Genomic DNA, 14857 nt, shown 5'->3' with positions numbered 1-14857 from the left:
GGCACATGCCCTTGACCGGAATCGAACCTGGGACCCTTCAGTCCGCAGGCCGATGCTCTATCCACTGAGCCAAACCACTTACGGCAAGAGATAACTAATTTCAACAGAAACAAAGACACTCTTGTAACTTCTCAGTGGAAAAAATATTCAGGAAAAAGACTAAAAAGCCCATTTCATTATTTTTTCATTTTTATCTTTGATTTCTTTGTAAAATCATTCTTTGATTTTTATAAAAATAAGATACACAGAACAAAAAACAATAAAATCAGTAATAACTTCCCCAGAGAAACTTAAGCATTCCAGAAAATGAATGGATTTAAAAGATTTTGATACCACCCACTTAAAAGAAATGTACTGAGAATTCTTAGTCATATAAGCTTCATTGATCTAGATAATTTGTGGGAGGGACTAAGTTAATCAGTATTCCATATTTGGATGTTGTCTGGATATACAAGACTAAGGGGTTCTTGCTTTGCTCAGCTCTGTGGTAACTGCGATAAAATTGTGTCCTGGATTTGCATGGCTCTGCAGAAACCAACACCAAACTGTTACCAAGCACTGTGTTAAGTCAGGACTGCCTACATGCATGTTTCTTCTTTCAGGAACTGGAAGGATGGCAATACCAATTAAGAAATGTGAAGTTATCAACATACTTTCAGTCCACATGTTCTATATGTTCTTGCACCAGGGCTGGTTGCTTCCTTTGTGTCCTGAACCTACATTTTAATTTACCGTGTCTGGTAAGAACAAAATCCACTATACAACTGTTACTCTATGGATTAGTACATCCAATTCTATAGAAACAGATGTATATTTTTCATACTGTGTGCAAATAAGACATTTGTTTATAAAATAGTTCTGGCATATCCTTAGTCCTTCCTGTAACTTCACTGTGCAGATTCAGGACATGTGCATTATGTAGATGGCAGAGCACAGAATAGCACTTAACAGTTAAAATTATCCTAGAACCCTGGCCAGTGTGGCTCAGTTGGTTGAGAGTTGTCCCATGTACCAAAAAGTGACTGGTTCAAGTCCCAGTCAGGGCACATGTCTGGGTTTCAGGCACGATCCCCAGTAGGGGAGCATGCAAGAGCCAGTCAATTGATGTTTCTCTCTCATTTTCAAGTTTTTTTCCCTCTCTCTCTCCCTTCCTCTCTCTCTAAAATCAATTTTTAAAAAAACATATTAAAGTTATCATAGATAATAACTTAAGATAGAAAAACTCAGACCTCTGTTAGTTTATTACAGATTGTACATCTTGATTTATTTGAAATTCTTTTTCTGAGACTCTGGTTGTCTTCGTAGGGAGACACACGGTATGTACTGCAGAATTCCTGGAAGGGCTGGCTTGACTGCACTTGAGGAACGACAGTAGCCCTTTTTGCAGGTACATCTCTGAAACACAGGGAGAAACACAATTTAACAACACTGTATTTTATTTTTAAATATATGAAAAATAATGGACAGTTTCATTTTCTCATAATTTAATACTACAAATCAACTATAACTTGGGGATCTAGAAAAATCCACTATTTTGTTTCATCACCAAGAGTTCCTAAACAAAATAGAAAGAAAAGACTTATAAATAAAAATATTTTGCATCACAAGATCCTTGCCATAGATTCTGATGACTTTTAGAAGCAATCAAAAAGGTGGTAGCAAACCCTGTCTGGAAGGCCCAGTTAGTTGTGGATTCCATCCCTGGCAGGGGTGCCTACAAAAGCTAAGCAATCGATGTTTCCCTCTCACATTGATGTTTCTTTTTTTCCCTTCCTCTCTCTTTAAAATTAATAAAAACATATCCTCAGGTGAGGATTTAAAAACAACAACAGGTGTTAGCAACTTGGTAGAACTGAAGAAGATGGGGGTTGGGCTGACGAGGCAGAGTTGGTGGCAGGGAGAGGGTCAATTTATTTCCATACCCACACTCCATTTTCCTGCTGAGAGTAAGGGCAGTTCAAATAAGCCCACTGACAACTCTGAACTCTCTGACAAACTCTAAGATAACTCAAGCTCAATAAACTTGAGGACACCTCTGCAACAGTTCTACCCATGAATTTATGCAGTTCTCCAATTACATTCAGAACACACATTTACAATGTCAGCATCAACCATATGGAAAAAGTACAGCTTACTTTTTACACATTACATTGTGTTTCTTTGGAGTATGCTTATGAGAGAAGGAGGAAAGGCAGGTGGTAGAACAAAAGAGGTGAGCAGATCCTTTTCGTTGATAAGCTGTTTGTCCCTTCTGTAAAGGTTTTTTGCAGTGTGCACAAGTGATTTTAGCTGGTTTAGTAAGTTGCTGTTTGGCTGAAGACTGGCAAATCTGTTTAGGAAGTGAGCCCACTGGTGATAAAGAATCCACCCCTGGCTGTTTCTGATTACGCGGAAATGATGCTGACTGGGAGATCCAAGAATCTTAAAAATAAAAAACAAGAAAAAGTCATGGAACAATTCAAAATTCACATCAGAAAAATATTTAAAAGTCTAAGAATAGTGAGGTAGCCATATAAGCAAGTGGTTAAGGCCAGGCAGTTTTGTTACACAATCCCAGGGGAACGACCCACTTTGTATTCTAAGTGAATGATACTCTATTGTGCTAATGATGAAAACTGGCCCTGGAATTGTTCAATTTGGTAGCCATCAACTCTTATGTCAGACTCCCCAGGTTCAAAAGGTATGCTCTGAGCTTACTAAATTGTGCAAGTATATAAAACTATGTCTTGGTTTTCTCAACGACAAACTGACAATCATATTTAACTCATGAAAGTGTAATAGTAAGTGTAATAGTAAAGCCTTATGTTTGGTACAAGCACTTGCAAAAAATATTAGCCATTTTTTCTTCCTTAGGAACAAAATACCAATTAATTATAAAATAAAGCAAATATGAAAATACAAAGATAACTACAGAGTGTGGTATATGATTTCCATTTTCATAACAGTTTCCCCATTAACATTTTACTATGAAAAAATTGAAAGCATATAGAGAAGTTGAAGGAATTGTACAGTCAACTCCTATATGCACACCAAATAGATTCCACAGCATTTTATAATTTTTTAAAATTAAATTTTTTGGGGTAACATTGTTTAATAACATTATATACATTTCAGGTATACAATTCGAAAATACATATGTATATTACATTGGGTGCTCATCACCTAAAGTCTAGTCTCTTTTCGTCATCACATATTTGACCCCCTTTACCCTCTTTGTCCTCCCTCCACACTACTTTACTATTACTACTTTACTACTTTTGCTTCAACACGTCTTTCTATCTATACATCCTTAGAAATATTTTATATATTTCAAGTAATATGTAGACATCAATACATTTCCTTTCAAAATACTTTGAAATACATGTAATTGAGATGTAACACTTTAATATAGTTTATTTTTATTTTTTAAATACTTCTATTGATTTCAGAGAGGCAAGGAGAGAGATAGAAATATCAATGATGAGAGAGAATCATTGATTGCTGCCTCCAACATGCCCCCCAATGGAGATGGAGCCCACAACCCAGTCATGTGCCCTGACCAGGAATCAAACCTAGACCTCCTGGTTCACAGGTCGATGCTCAACCACTGAGGCACACCAATCAGGCCCACCCCCCCCTTTTTTAATCCTCACCTGAGGGTATTTTTCTATTGATTTTTAGAGAAAGTGGAAGAGAGAGGGAAAGACAAGAGAGAAACATCAATGTGAGAGAAACACATTGATTGGTTGCTTCTTGCATGCATCCCAACAGGGCCCAGGCTGGGGAGGAGCTTGCAGCCAAGGTACATGCCCTTGATAGGAATCGAACCTAGGACCCTTTGGCCCACAGCTCCTATCCACTGAGCCAAACCAGCTAGGGCCTTTCCTCCTCGGAGGACATACTGAGAGAGAGAGAGAGAGAGAGAGAGAGAGAGAGAGAGAGAGAGAGAGAGAGAAACATCAATGTGACAGAGAAACATCGGTTGATTGCCTTCCATATGTGCTCTGACTGGGAATCAAACCCACAAACCAGGTATGTACCCTGACTGGGAATTGAACCAGCAACCTTTTGATGCACAGGGTGACATTCAACCAACTGAGCCATTCTGGCCATGCTGGGCATAACATTTATTTTTTAACATTTAAAAATTAATTTTTAGAGAGAGAAGGGAGAACAGAGAAACATCAACATAAAACATGGATCAGCTGCCGGGGATCAAACCTGAAACCCGGGCATGTACCTTGACTGAGAATAAAATCAGCAACCTTTAGGTGCTCGGGACATCACTCAACCAACAGAGTTACACAAGCCAGGCTAGACAGAACATTTTAAAGCAAGTCCTTCCACAATTACTTCCTAGCCTTCTAAAATATTATTTCATATGCATTAACATAAAATGCCTTTATATATGCCCGACTCCAATAATATATTATTGTTGCTTCAAAATCGTACAATGTGATGTACAGGTAACAGTGCTTCTCAAATTTTAACATGTGTGAGATTATTTGGGAATCTTTGAATTAAACATAAATTCTAAATCATTAGGTCCTAGGAGGGGCCTGAGATCCTGCATTTATTGGATGTGAAACTTTGAGAAATGAGACTCTATTCAGAAGTGGCTTGTTAGACCCTAGCCAGTTTGGCTCAGTGGATAGAGCATCAGCCTGCAGACCAAAGGGTCCTGGATTCGATTCCAGTCAAGGGCACATATCATGGTATGTGCAGGTTCCTCCCCGGGTCCTGATAGGGGCTTATGCAGGAGGCAACCAATCGATGTCTCTCAAATCGATGTTTCTCTCTGGCTTTCCCTCTCTCTTCCACACTTCCTAAAAATCAATGGAAAAATATCCCTGGGTGAAGATTAACAAAAAAAAATAATAAAATAAAGTAAAACAAAATAAATAAAATAGCTTGTGTGATCAGCACAAGGCCTATTGCCCCCTCCACCTATCACAGCTCTAAAGGCCTCATATAATACTACCAACGTTAATAATTCTATTTTCATTTCTGAATTCCTACCTGCTGCTTCTAACTTTCTTTGTCCTATTTCACAGGCAAAACCAAAATAGAACAAGTAACAAAGGAATTATTTCATTCCACATGTTGAAATCTGGTTAATATGAAGTATAGGCCAATAAAGTTTTTATCGCCAAGTACTCAGAAAGGAAGTTTCTTTACTGCTAAAGTTTTCTACTTCTAAGTCATTCCTTTAGAAAACCAAATTATTTTCAACCACTCCAAAGAAAACAGAAATTACATATTCATCTATAAAATAAACATAGGTTGCCCTGGCCAGGTAGCTAGTTGGATAGAATGTTATCCTAATACGCCAGGGTTGCAGGTTCGATCTCCAGTCACGGCACATACCAGAAGCAACCAATGAATGGACAAAACAAATTTTTTGTCCAAAATAAGTGCAACAACAAATCAATGTTTCTCTCTCTCTCCTTCTCAAATCAATAAATAATAAATAAATAAACATAGGTTGCATCCTAGAATCAAACTTCCTTGAATATTATCTCAATAACAAACTAGATTTAATAAACAGAAATAAAGATATCCAACCATAAAAGAAAGGATATCCAACCATTAGGTGATTTATCACAATTAATATGGGAGAAAAAGCCCAACCCGCATGGCTTTGAACCAGGCTGGGGGCTGGATCCTCAGTGGAGGGCATGAGGGAGGCAGCCAATCAATAATCTCTCACATTGGTGTTTCTATCTTACTCCCACCTCTCCCGGCCTCTCTGAAATCAATTTAAAAAATGTTTTTTAAATGGGAGAAATAAGAATCTTTAACACAAAAACATTGGGCTTTTTAATTTTGTGGACTTATCCATACTTAAAAGGGGCATATTTGTATATAACTATAGAAAGTGAGACATCAACTATACTGCTCTTTAAGACAGTAAGTCAGTCCTGAAATTATTTTTACTTTAGCTTTGGTGCATACATAAATAAAGCAAACTTTCCTCTGTTTAATACTGCATTATTTAATTCCTCCTAATTTCAAATTTCTTGATTCATCAAATACTTTGTTTTACTTTTGATATTAGTATGTCTGGGTTAAACTTAAACTCTCAAATTCTTCCATGTCCTATCTCCAGAATACATTTTAAGAGAGGAGGCCTAATATATTATTTAATCCAAATCCCTCATTACATGAAAGGAAAAGTAAGACCTAGAAGTTATGTGATTTTCCCAAAAGTACAGGAAGTACTGGGTCCACTATTTGACTTTTAGGTATTCTTCATTTCTTACTGCATCTAAATTCTTCTGCCTAAACAACCTTTTCATATTTCTTTAGTGTTGGGGCTGTTGGTAAAGTTCATTCAATATTTAGGTGTTTTTTGTTTATTTGTTTGTTTTTTGGTTGTTGAAGAGTAACATGTATGCCTGGCCAGCGTGGCTCAGTGGTTGCACGTTGACCTTTGAATTAGGAGGTCATGATTTGATTCCCGGTCAGGGCACATGCCCAGGTTGCAGGCTGGATCCCCAGTGTGGGGCATGCAGCAGGCAGAGAATCAATGATTCTCTCATTGAAGTTTCTATTTCTCTACCACTCCCTTCCTCTCTGAAATCAATTTCAAAAAATTTTAAAAAAGGAATAACATATAAAGTTTATAAATCCTATAAATTTGCAGAGCTCAATAAATTTTTTTTCAGTGACTATACTTGCATGACTACCACCCAGATAAACATACAGAAAATTTCCAATACCCCAGTAGCTTTCCTTATGTATTTTCCCACTCAATAACTTCCCTAATTTTCCATAAGCCATCTCTATACTGACTTCACAAATTCGTTTTGTCTTACTTTGATCTTCACATTTGAAATCATATAATATGTACTCTTTTGTGTCTAGTTTCCATAAGTCAACATCTTGTCCCTCAGGTTTATTCTAATAATTGCACAGAGTAGTTCATTCTTTTTCATTGCTGGAGTAATCCAATGTGTGGCTAATACCACTGTTGACAGACATTTGGAATGCCTCCAATTTTTGTCTGATTTCTGTACTTGTCATTTAATGGTTTCTTAGGTATTTATCCTACTTGAGATTTCTTCTTCATTTTAGAAAATTCTCAGTTTTACTTCTGCCTCATTTCCTTCCTCTTCTTTCTGGGACATCAATTACATGTCCTTTTCATCAAGTGTCATTCTTTCACATTCCTTTCTGTTTTTTTCTACCTTTTTGCTCTTTATGATTCATTTTGGATAATAATGTGACATAACTTCTAGTTCATTAATGCTCTCTTCAGCTGTGCCCAATCATAAAGTTCAAACACAGTTTCTTAAAATCTGTGCCTGATAATCAAATTATCTGGATCCCTTATGGGCTCACCTCTATTGTCTGCTTTTTTTATCTTGTTATTCTGTAATTTGGTCTTATCTTCTGATATCCCTGATTGGTTATCATAGCTTTGTATGAAAAACTGTAAAGGAAAAAAAAAAATCAAGACTTTGGCTTATGACTCCCAAGGAATCAAGATGGCGGCATAGGTAAACACCTGTACTTTCTGTCTCTCACAACCATATCAAAATTACAACTAAAAGACAAAACAACTGTCATCCAGAACCATGGGAAAGCTAGCTGAGTGGAAGTTCTACAACGAGAGGTAAAGAAGAAGGTGCATTGAGACTGGTAGGAGGTGCGGAGACGTGGAACGGGCTGGCACCCGGGTGCACTGCTTTTTTAATTGGGTAGGAGATACAAGCTCCCGCTTGCTCTGAACTCCAGTTCCGGATAAGACTCTGGGGGACCCAGAAACATACAGGGAGATACTGCACTACCTGGCATTGTGACAGGAATGGGAGGGTGGCTTTCTTTCAGACGGTGGTGCTTACAGCTGTCATTTTTCCTGAGCTGGGACCTCTCCAGTGCAGGGCTGACTGGCAGCCATTGCTGTTTGCTCCACCCAGGAGATTCCCCAAGACCCTGCCCCCCCAATTTACATCCCCACCCAAGCTGTGTGCAGTGGCTTTTGCATATGAATGGCCTATCCTTTCTCAACCTAAAACCTGTCAAACAGGCAAAAGCAGCAGCAGCTTGCCTTGCTACACAGCTGGGCCTCCTCTGGGCACTTCCAAACCCCGTAAAAAGAGGAGGAATCTGCAGATGTCTCTGTAGATCCTGCTGGGTGGCCCCAGGCAGTGGCTAACCTTGCACCTCCTTGGAGATCCAAGAGCCAGTGTACCCAGTGGTCAGTGTGAGACCATACCAGATTACAATTCTTCACATCCATAAGCAACACATTCAAGGGGCAGACTCAGTGAGCACCAAAGCCCCAATGAAGCAAGTCCTGCCCCATAAGGTGTTTCCTGCACAGCAGCCCTTCCATTGTAGATATAGCTGGTCCTCACAGCCAATTGGTCTGGAGGTCAATTCCTCCCAGTGATACCAACAGCAATCAAGGGTTAACTAAAACAAGGCTGTGCACACAGCCCACGAAGAGGTGCACCAAGAGGGTCCACCTCAGGTAACTGAGGAGGCTGAGCCACTGGGCCCTATAGGACACCTACCACACAAGGCCACTCTATCAACTCAAGGAGACTTAGTAGCTAGCCAGTACATAGAAACAAACACAGAGAAGCAGCCAAAATGCGGAGACAAAGAAACAAGTCACAAATGAAAGAAATGAATTAAAGCAAAATACTGGATATAGAGTTCAAAACCACAATTATAAGGTTACTCAAGTATCTTCTAGAAACCTCCAAGGAACTTAGTGAGTCCTTCAGGATCTTAGTGAGAATGCCAAAAAAGTGGAAAAGGACCAGTCAGAAATTAAGCATATACTGACTGAAATAAAAATAATATACAGAGATTCAACAGTAGACTAGAGGGTCCCAAGAATCAAGTCAAAGATTTGAAGTACGAGGAAGCAAAAAACACCCAACCAGTAAAGAAAAAAAAAGAATCCAAAAATATGAAGATAGTGTAAGGAGCCTGTGGGAAAACTTCAAGCGCACCAACATCCGAATTATGGGGGTGCCAGAAGAAAAGAGAGAGCAAGATATTGAAAACCTATTTGAAGAAATAATGACAGAAAACTTCCCCCACCTGGTGAAAGAAATAGACTTACAAGTCCAGGAAGCACAGAGAATCCCAAACAAAAGGAATCCAAAGAGGACCACACCAAGACACATCATAATTAAAATGCCAAGGGCAAAAGACAAAGAGAAAATCTTAAAAGCCGCAAGAGAAAAACAGTCAGTTACCTACAAGGGAGTACCCATATGACTGTCAGCTGATTTCTCAACAGAAACTTTGCAGGCCAGAAGGGAGTGGCAAGAAATATTCAAAGTGATGAATACCAAGAACCTACAACCAAGATTACTCTACCCAGCAAAGCTATCATTCAGAATTGAAGGTCAGATAAAGAGCTTCACAGACAAGAAAAAGCTAAAGGAGTTCATCACTACCAAACCAGTATTATATGAAATGCTGAAGGGTATTCTTTAAGAAGAGGAAGAAGCCCTAGCTGGTTTGGCTCAGTGGATAGAGCGTCAGCCTGCAGACTGAAGGGTCCCAGGTTCGATTCCAGCCAAGGGCACATGCCTGGGTTGCAGGCTCAATCCCCACTAGGGGGCGTGCAGGAGGCCCCCCATCAATGATTCTCTCTCATCATTGATGTTTCTATCTCTCCATCCCTCTCCCTTCCTCTCTAAAATCAATAAAAATATATTTTTTAAAAAAAGAAGAGGAAGAAGAAGAAAAAGAAAAAGGTAAAGATTAAAAATTATGGACAACAAAGTGACAACAAATACATACCTATCATCAAGTGAATCTAAAAATCAAATGAATAAAAAATCTGATGAACAGAACAAACTGGGACATGTAATAGAATCAGGGGAATGGAAAGGGAGTGGACTGACAATTCTTGGGGGGAAGGGTACGGAAAGAGATTGGACTAAGAGCTTACACCTATGGATGAGGATAGTGGGGGGGGGGGGTGACGGCCTGGTGTGGGGGGGGGGGGAGGATAGGGTGGAGCGGAGCTATGGGGGGAAGAGGAACATCTGTAATAATCTGAACAATAAAGATTAAAAACACCAATATGCTCAATTAATATTTGACAAAGGAGGCAAGAACATACAATGGAGCCAAGATAGTCTCTTCAATAAATGGTGCTGGGAAAACTGGACAGATATATGCAAGAAAATGAAACTAGACCACCAACTTACACCATACACAAAAATAAACTCAAAATGGATAAAGGACTTAAATGTACGACGGGAAACCATAAAAATTCTAGAAGAATCCAAAGGCAACAAAATCTCAGACATATGCCGAAGCAATTTCTTCACTGATACAGCTCCTAGGGCACTTGAAACTAAAGAAAAAATGAACAAATGGGACTACATCAAAATAAAAAGCTTCTGCACAGCAAAAGAAACCATCAACAAAACAACGAGAAAACCCACTGTGTGGGAAAACATATTTGCCAATGACATATCTGATAAGGGCCTAATCTCCAAAATTTATAGGGAACTCATACAACTTAACAAAAGAAAGATAAACAATCCAATCAAAAAATGGGCAAAGGACCTAAATAGACACCTTTCAAAAGAGGACATCCAGAAAGCCAAGAGACATATGAAAACATGCTCAAAGTCACTAATCATCCGAGAGATGCAAATCAAAACAGCAATGAGGTACCATCTCACACCTGTCAGACTTGCTATCATCAACAAATCAACAAACGACAAGTGCTGGAGAGGATGTGGAGAAAAAGGAACACTTATGCACTGCTGGTGGGAATGCAGACTGGTGCAGCCACTATGGAAGACAGTATGGAGTTTCCTTAAAAAACTGAAAATGGAACTCCCATTTGACCCTGTGATCCCACTTCTAGGAATATATCCCAAGAAACCAGAAACACCAATCAGAAAGGATATATGCACCCCTATGTTCATAGCAGCACAATTCACCATAGCTAAGATCTGGAAACAGCCTAAGTGCCCATCAGTAGATGAATGGATTAGAAAACTGTGGTACATCTACACGATGGAATACTATGCTGCTGTAAAAAGGAAGGAACTCTTACCATTTGCAACGTCATGGATGGAACTGGAGAGCATTATGCTAAGTGAAATAAGCCAGTCAATAAAGGAAAAATACCACATGATCTCACTCATTCATGGTCAATAGAGACCATTATAAACTTTTGAACAATAATAGATACAGAGGCAGAGCTGCCTCAAACAGATTGTCAAACTGCAGCGGGAAGGCCGGGGAGGGTTGGGGGGCAGGAGGTAGGGGGGTAAGAGATCAACTAAAGGACTTGTATGCATGCATATAAGCATAACCAATGGACATAAGACACTGGGGGATAGGGGAGGCTAGGGGACTGTCTAGGGCGGGGGGATAAAATGGATACATATGTAATACCCTTTGTAATACTTTAAGCAATAAAAAAAAAAAAAAAAAAAGATTAAAAACAACAACAACTCTGGCTTATCTTAGCATCCCAATCCAAAGTTTTTTTGTTGTTGTTTTTACCAGTATCTTTCTTTGTGTGCCCCTTTGATTCTGCTAAAAGCTCCTTTTAGATTCTCAGCTTTCTCAGCAGCCATTACTGGGAATGAACACATGCCCATAAGAGAAAAGCAGGCCCAAGTAGCAGATTACTTCTCTAAGAATCCTTCTCTCAGATCCTAAAACCCTATTTTTTTTCATTTTATTTTTAGTTCTACGATGCTTTCAATAGATATAGTTTGTCTTTTCTTTCCCCTGATTATTCTCTGCAGGAGGGATAGGAATTATCTAGTCTATTATTATCAGAAGAACTCGCTAGCATAGCACCATAGAAATTTTTAGAATGCAATACAAATACAACATAGATACAAGAACAATTTCTAAGGTTAAGTATTTTCTATGTGGAGTTTTTTACGGTTGATATGAAAATGTGATGAGCAGAAAATTTTCACTGAAAAATAGTCTGCCCTAAAGGTTGATGAGGGAAGGGAAGGATCCAAGATGGTAGCAGAGTAGATGAAAATCACACTCACCTCCTCACCAGAAAAAATCTGAATTACAACTAAATTATAGAATAATCAACCAGAATAACTAACTGAAGACTAACTGAACAGAAATTTTATATCCAAGGATTTACAGAAACAGTCACCTTGAGGCTGGCAGGAAGGAAGGTTGGAGATGCAAAAAGGACTGTCTCTACACCCATGTGAGACAGTTGAGAATCCAGAGGGATATCTCTGCTGCAAAGGACCCCCTCAGGAGCTAGGGGTCTCAACACCATTGCAGATTCCCTGACCCAGAACACCAGTACCAGAAACAGAAGCCTGCATACTTGCTGAGAAAATCAGTGGGGATTCCCTCAGCCAGAAGACAGGAGTCTGAGAGAAACCCAGGTACTCTCTAAAAGGGCCAATGCACAAAATCTTGTTAATGGTCACTCACCCTGGGCTCTAGGAGAGGAAGAATGGCACAGAGTGGACCAGAGTCATAGAGGGAGGGATTGAGTTGTGTGGCCTCTACGAAAAAGTAAGAGGGACAGCTGCCAATGTCCCTGTGCTGAGTCCCTCTCCCACACTGCGTGGGCTTGCACGCCTGACAGACATACATACAGACAATCTTTCTTGGGTGGATCACACCCCACCATGCTGATTCAGCTTGGAAAGATGCATTATCCCTACCGCTCTACCCTCCCTACTCCCTGTAGCTCTGCTCTGTTAAGCTGAAGCCCTGAAGAACAGACTTTCATGGAAGGTTCTGAAGGAGGTCATTCCCTCCACCAACACCCCTCCCCAACACCCCACCTCCCTGCAATCCTCCATTTGGTGCTACCATTCCTGTGCAGAGCACTTCCTCCACATGGCCAAATTTTAATTTTTTAGCTGATGAACTCTACTGGCCTCACCCTAACAATTTCCTGCCTGCCCCACCACAAAGATCCCCAGGGCCCAGGGCAGCTGACCTCAGTATACACTAAAACTTTTTTAATTTAAATCCTCACCACAGGATATTTTTCCATTAATTTCTAGAGAGAGTGAAAAGAAGGGAGGAGGGGGGAGAGAGAGAAACATCCATGTAAGAGAGAGACAGCAATTGTTTGCCACCCACACGCACCCCAACTGGAGCTGAGGAACCTGCAACCGAGGTACATGTCCTTGACCAGGAATTGAACCTGTGACCCTTCCGTCCATGGGCAGACACTCTAACCTTAGTGGCCAGGGCTACACTAAGACTTTTGCTGAGTGGCCTCAGACCCTGCAAGAGCATTGAGTTTGAAACTCATCAGCCTGGTGAACAATACTCATCCCACCTGGTGACTCACTGAGAACCAACTGCATTCAACTAGTGTACCCCCCAGAACTTCTTTCAATGACTGAACCTAGCAGGCAGCCAATAGGCGGAGGAAAATCTCCAGGTGCCTTGGGCCTTTTACTGACTTGCCACAGGCTAGGTATCAGTGGAAGCCAGCCTTGGTACAAGCTTGGTCCCTACCACAACACCCAGGCCCAGCAGAGGCAGCCACAAATGGTGGATTGCTTTGTAGCTTATAACAAACAGGTAGTCCAAGGCCTGTCATGAGCATGCCTGACGTTGACCTGCACCGAGGTCCTTTAACAAAATATTAGCAAACTGAATTCAGCAGTATATTACAAAGATCATACACCACCATCAAGTAGGATTTATTCCTGGGATGCAAGGGTTAGTACAATATCTGCAAATCAATTAATGTGATATATTATATAAACACAATAAAAGATAAAAATCATATGATCATATCAATAGATGCAGAAAAAGCATTTGACAAAATCCAGCACCCATCTATGATAAACTCTCAGCAAAGTGGCAACGGAAGAAACATACCTTAACATAATAAAGGCCATTTATGACAAACCCACAGTTAACATCATATTCAACAGGAAAAAACTAAAATAGTTTTCCGTAAGATCAGAAACAAGACAGGAATGTCCACTACTTTCATCACTCGTATTCAATATATTATTGGATATCTAAGCTACAGCAATCAGAAAAAAAGATGAAATAAAAGGAATCCAAATTGGAAAGAAGTAAAACTGTTATTATTTGTAGATGACAAGATACTGTATATAAAGAACCTAAAGATTCTACCAAGTCTTAGCTGATTTGGCTCAGTGTATAGAACATCAGCCTGCAGACCAAAGGGTCCCGGGTTCGATTCCGGTCAAGGGCACATACTTTGGTTGCAGGCTCCTCCCCAGCCCGGGCCCTGGTTGAGCATGTGCAAGAGGCAACCAATCAATGTGCTTCTCTCACATTGATGTTTCTCTCTGTCTTTCCCTCTCTGCTCCACTCTCCCTAAAATCAATGGAAAAATATCTTCAGGTGAAGATTAACAATAAATAAATAAATAAAAGTAAATAAATAAATTAATTAAATAAAGATTTCACCAAAAAACTACTAGAACTAATAAATGAATTCAGTAAAGTGGGATACAAAATAAATGTTGAGAAATTGGTTGCATTTTTATACATCAATAATTAATAGTCAGACAGCAGAACGCAGAAAACAATCTCATTTATAACTACATCAAAACAAAATAAAATGCCTAGAAATAACTTTAACCAAGGAGGTAAAAGACCTGTACTCAGAAAATTGTAAAACATTGAAGAAACTGAAGATACAAATAAATGGAAGCATATAAAATGCTTCTAGAACCCTGGCTGGTATGGCTCAGTTGGCTGAGCCATGTACTAAGAGGTTGGGGTTCGATTCCCATCCAAGCACATGCCCAGTCGGGGGCACTAAGGAAGCAGCTGATCTTGCATTGATGTTTCTCTGTCTCTCCCCCTCTCCCTCCCTCTCTCTTAAAAACAAACAAACAAAGAAACAAACAAACAAACAAACATATTTTTAAAAAATGCTCATG

The 14857-nt window shown here is 39.7% G+C and overlaps 1 protein-coding gene across 11 annotated transcripts in view; it reads right to left on the bottom strand.

Annotated features, from left to right (window-relative positions):
* Nucleotides 1-14857, bottom strand: part of ZMYM5 (zinc finger MYM-type containing 5) — a 65112-nt gene that overhangs the window by 26493 nt on the left and 23762 nt on the right. For 9 of the 11 annotated variants that reach the window (XM_059684137.1, XM_059684133.1, XM_059684139.1 and 6 more), the window contains 2 exons: nucleotides 2136-2421; nucleotides 1230-1395 (listed from right to left, as the gene is read on the bottom strand). In XM_059684137.1, coding sequence (XP_059540120.1) covers nucleotides 1230-1395; nucleotides 2136-2421 — 452 coding nt within the window. Of the gene's footprint in view, nucleotides 1-1229; nucleotides 1396-2135; nucleotides 2422-7323; nucleotides 7415-14857 lie in introns of all 11 variants that reach the window. The other 2 variants (XM_059684142.1, XM_059684143.1) reach the window with 1 other exon arrangement.

Source organism: Myotis daubentonii, chromosome 2, assembly GCF_963259705.1.
Source record: "Myotis daubentonii chromosome 2, mMyoDau2.1, whole genome shotgun sequence".
NCBI lineage: Eukaryota > Metazoa > Chordata > Mammalia > Chiroptera > Vespertilionidae > Myotis > Myotis daubentonii.
This window is presented reverse-complemented; position numbering and strand designations above follow the sequence as displayed.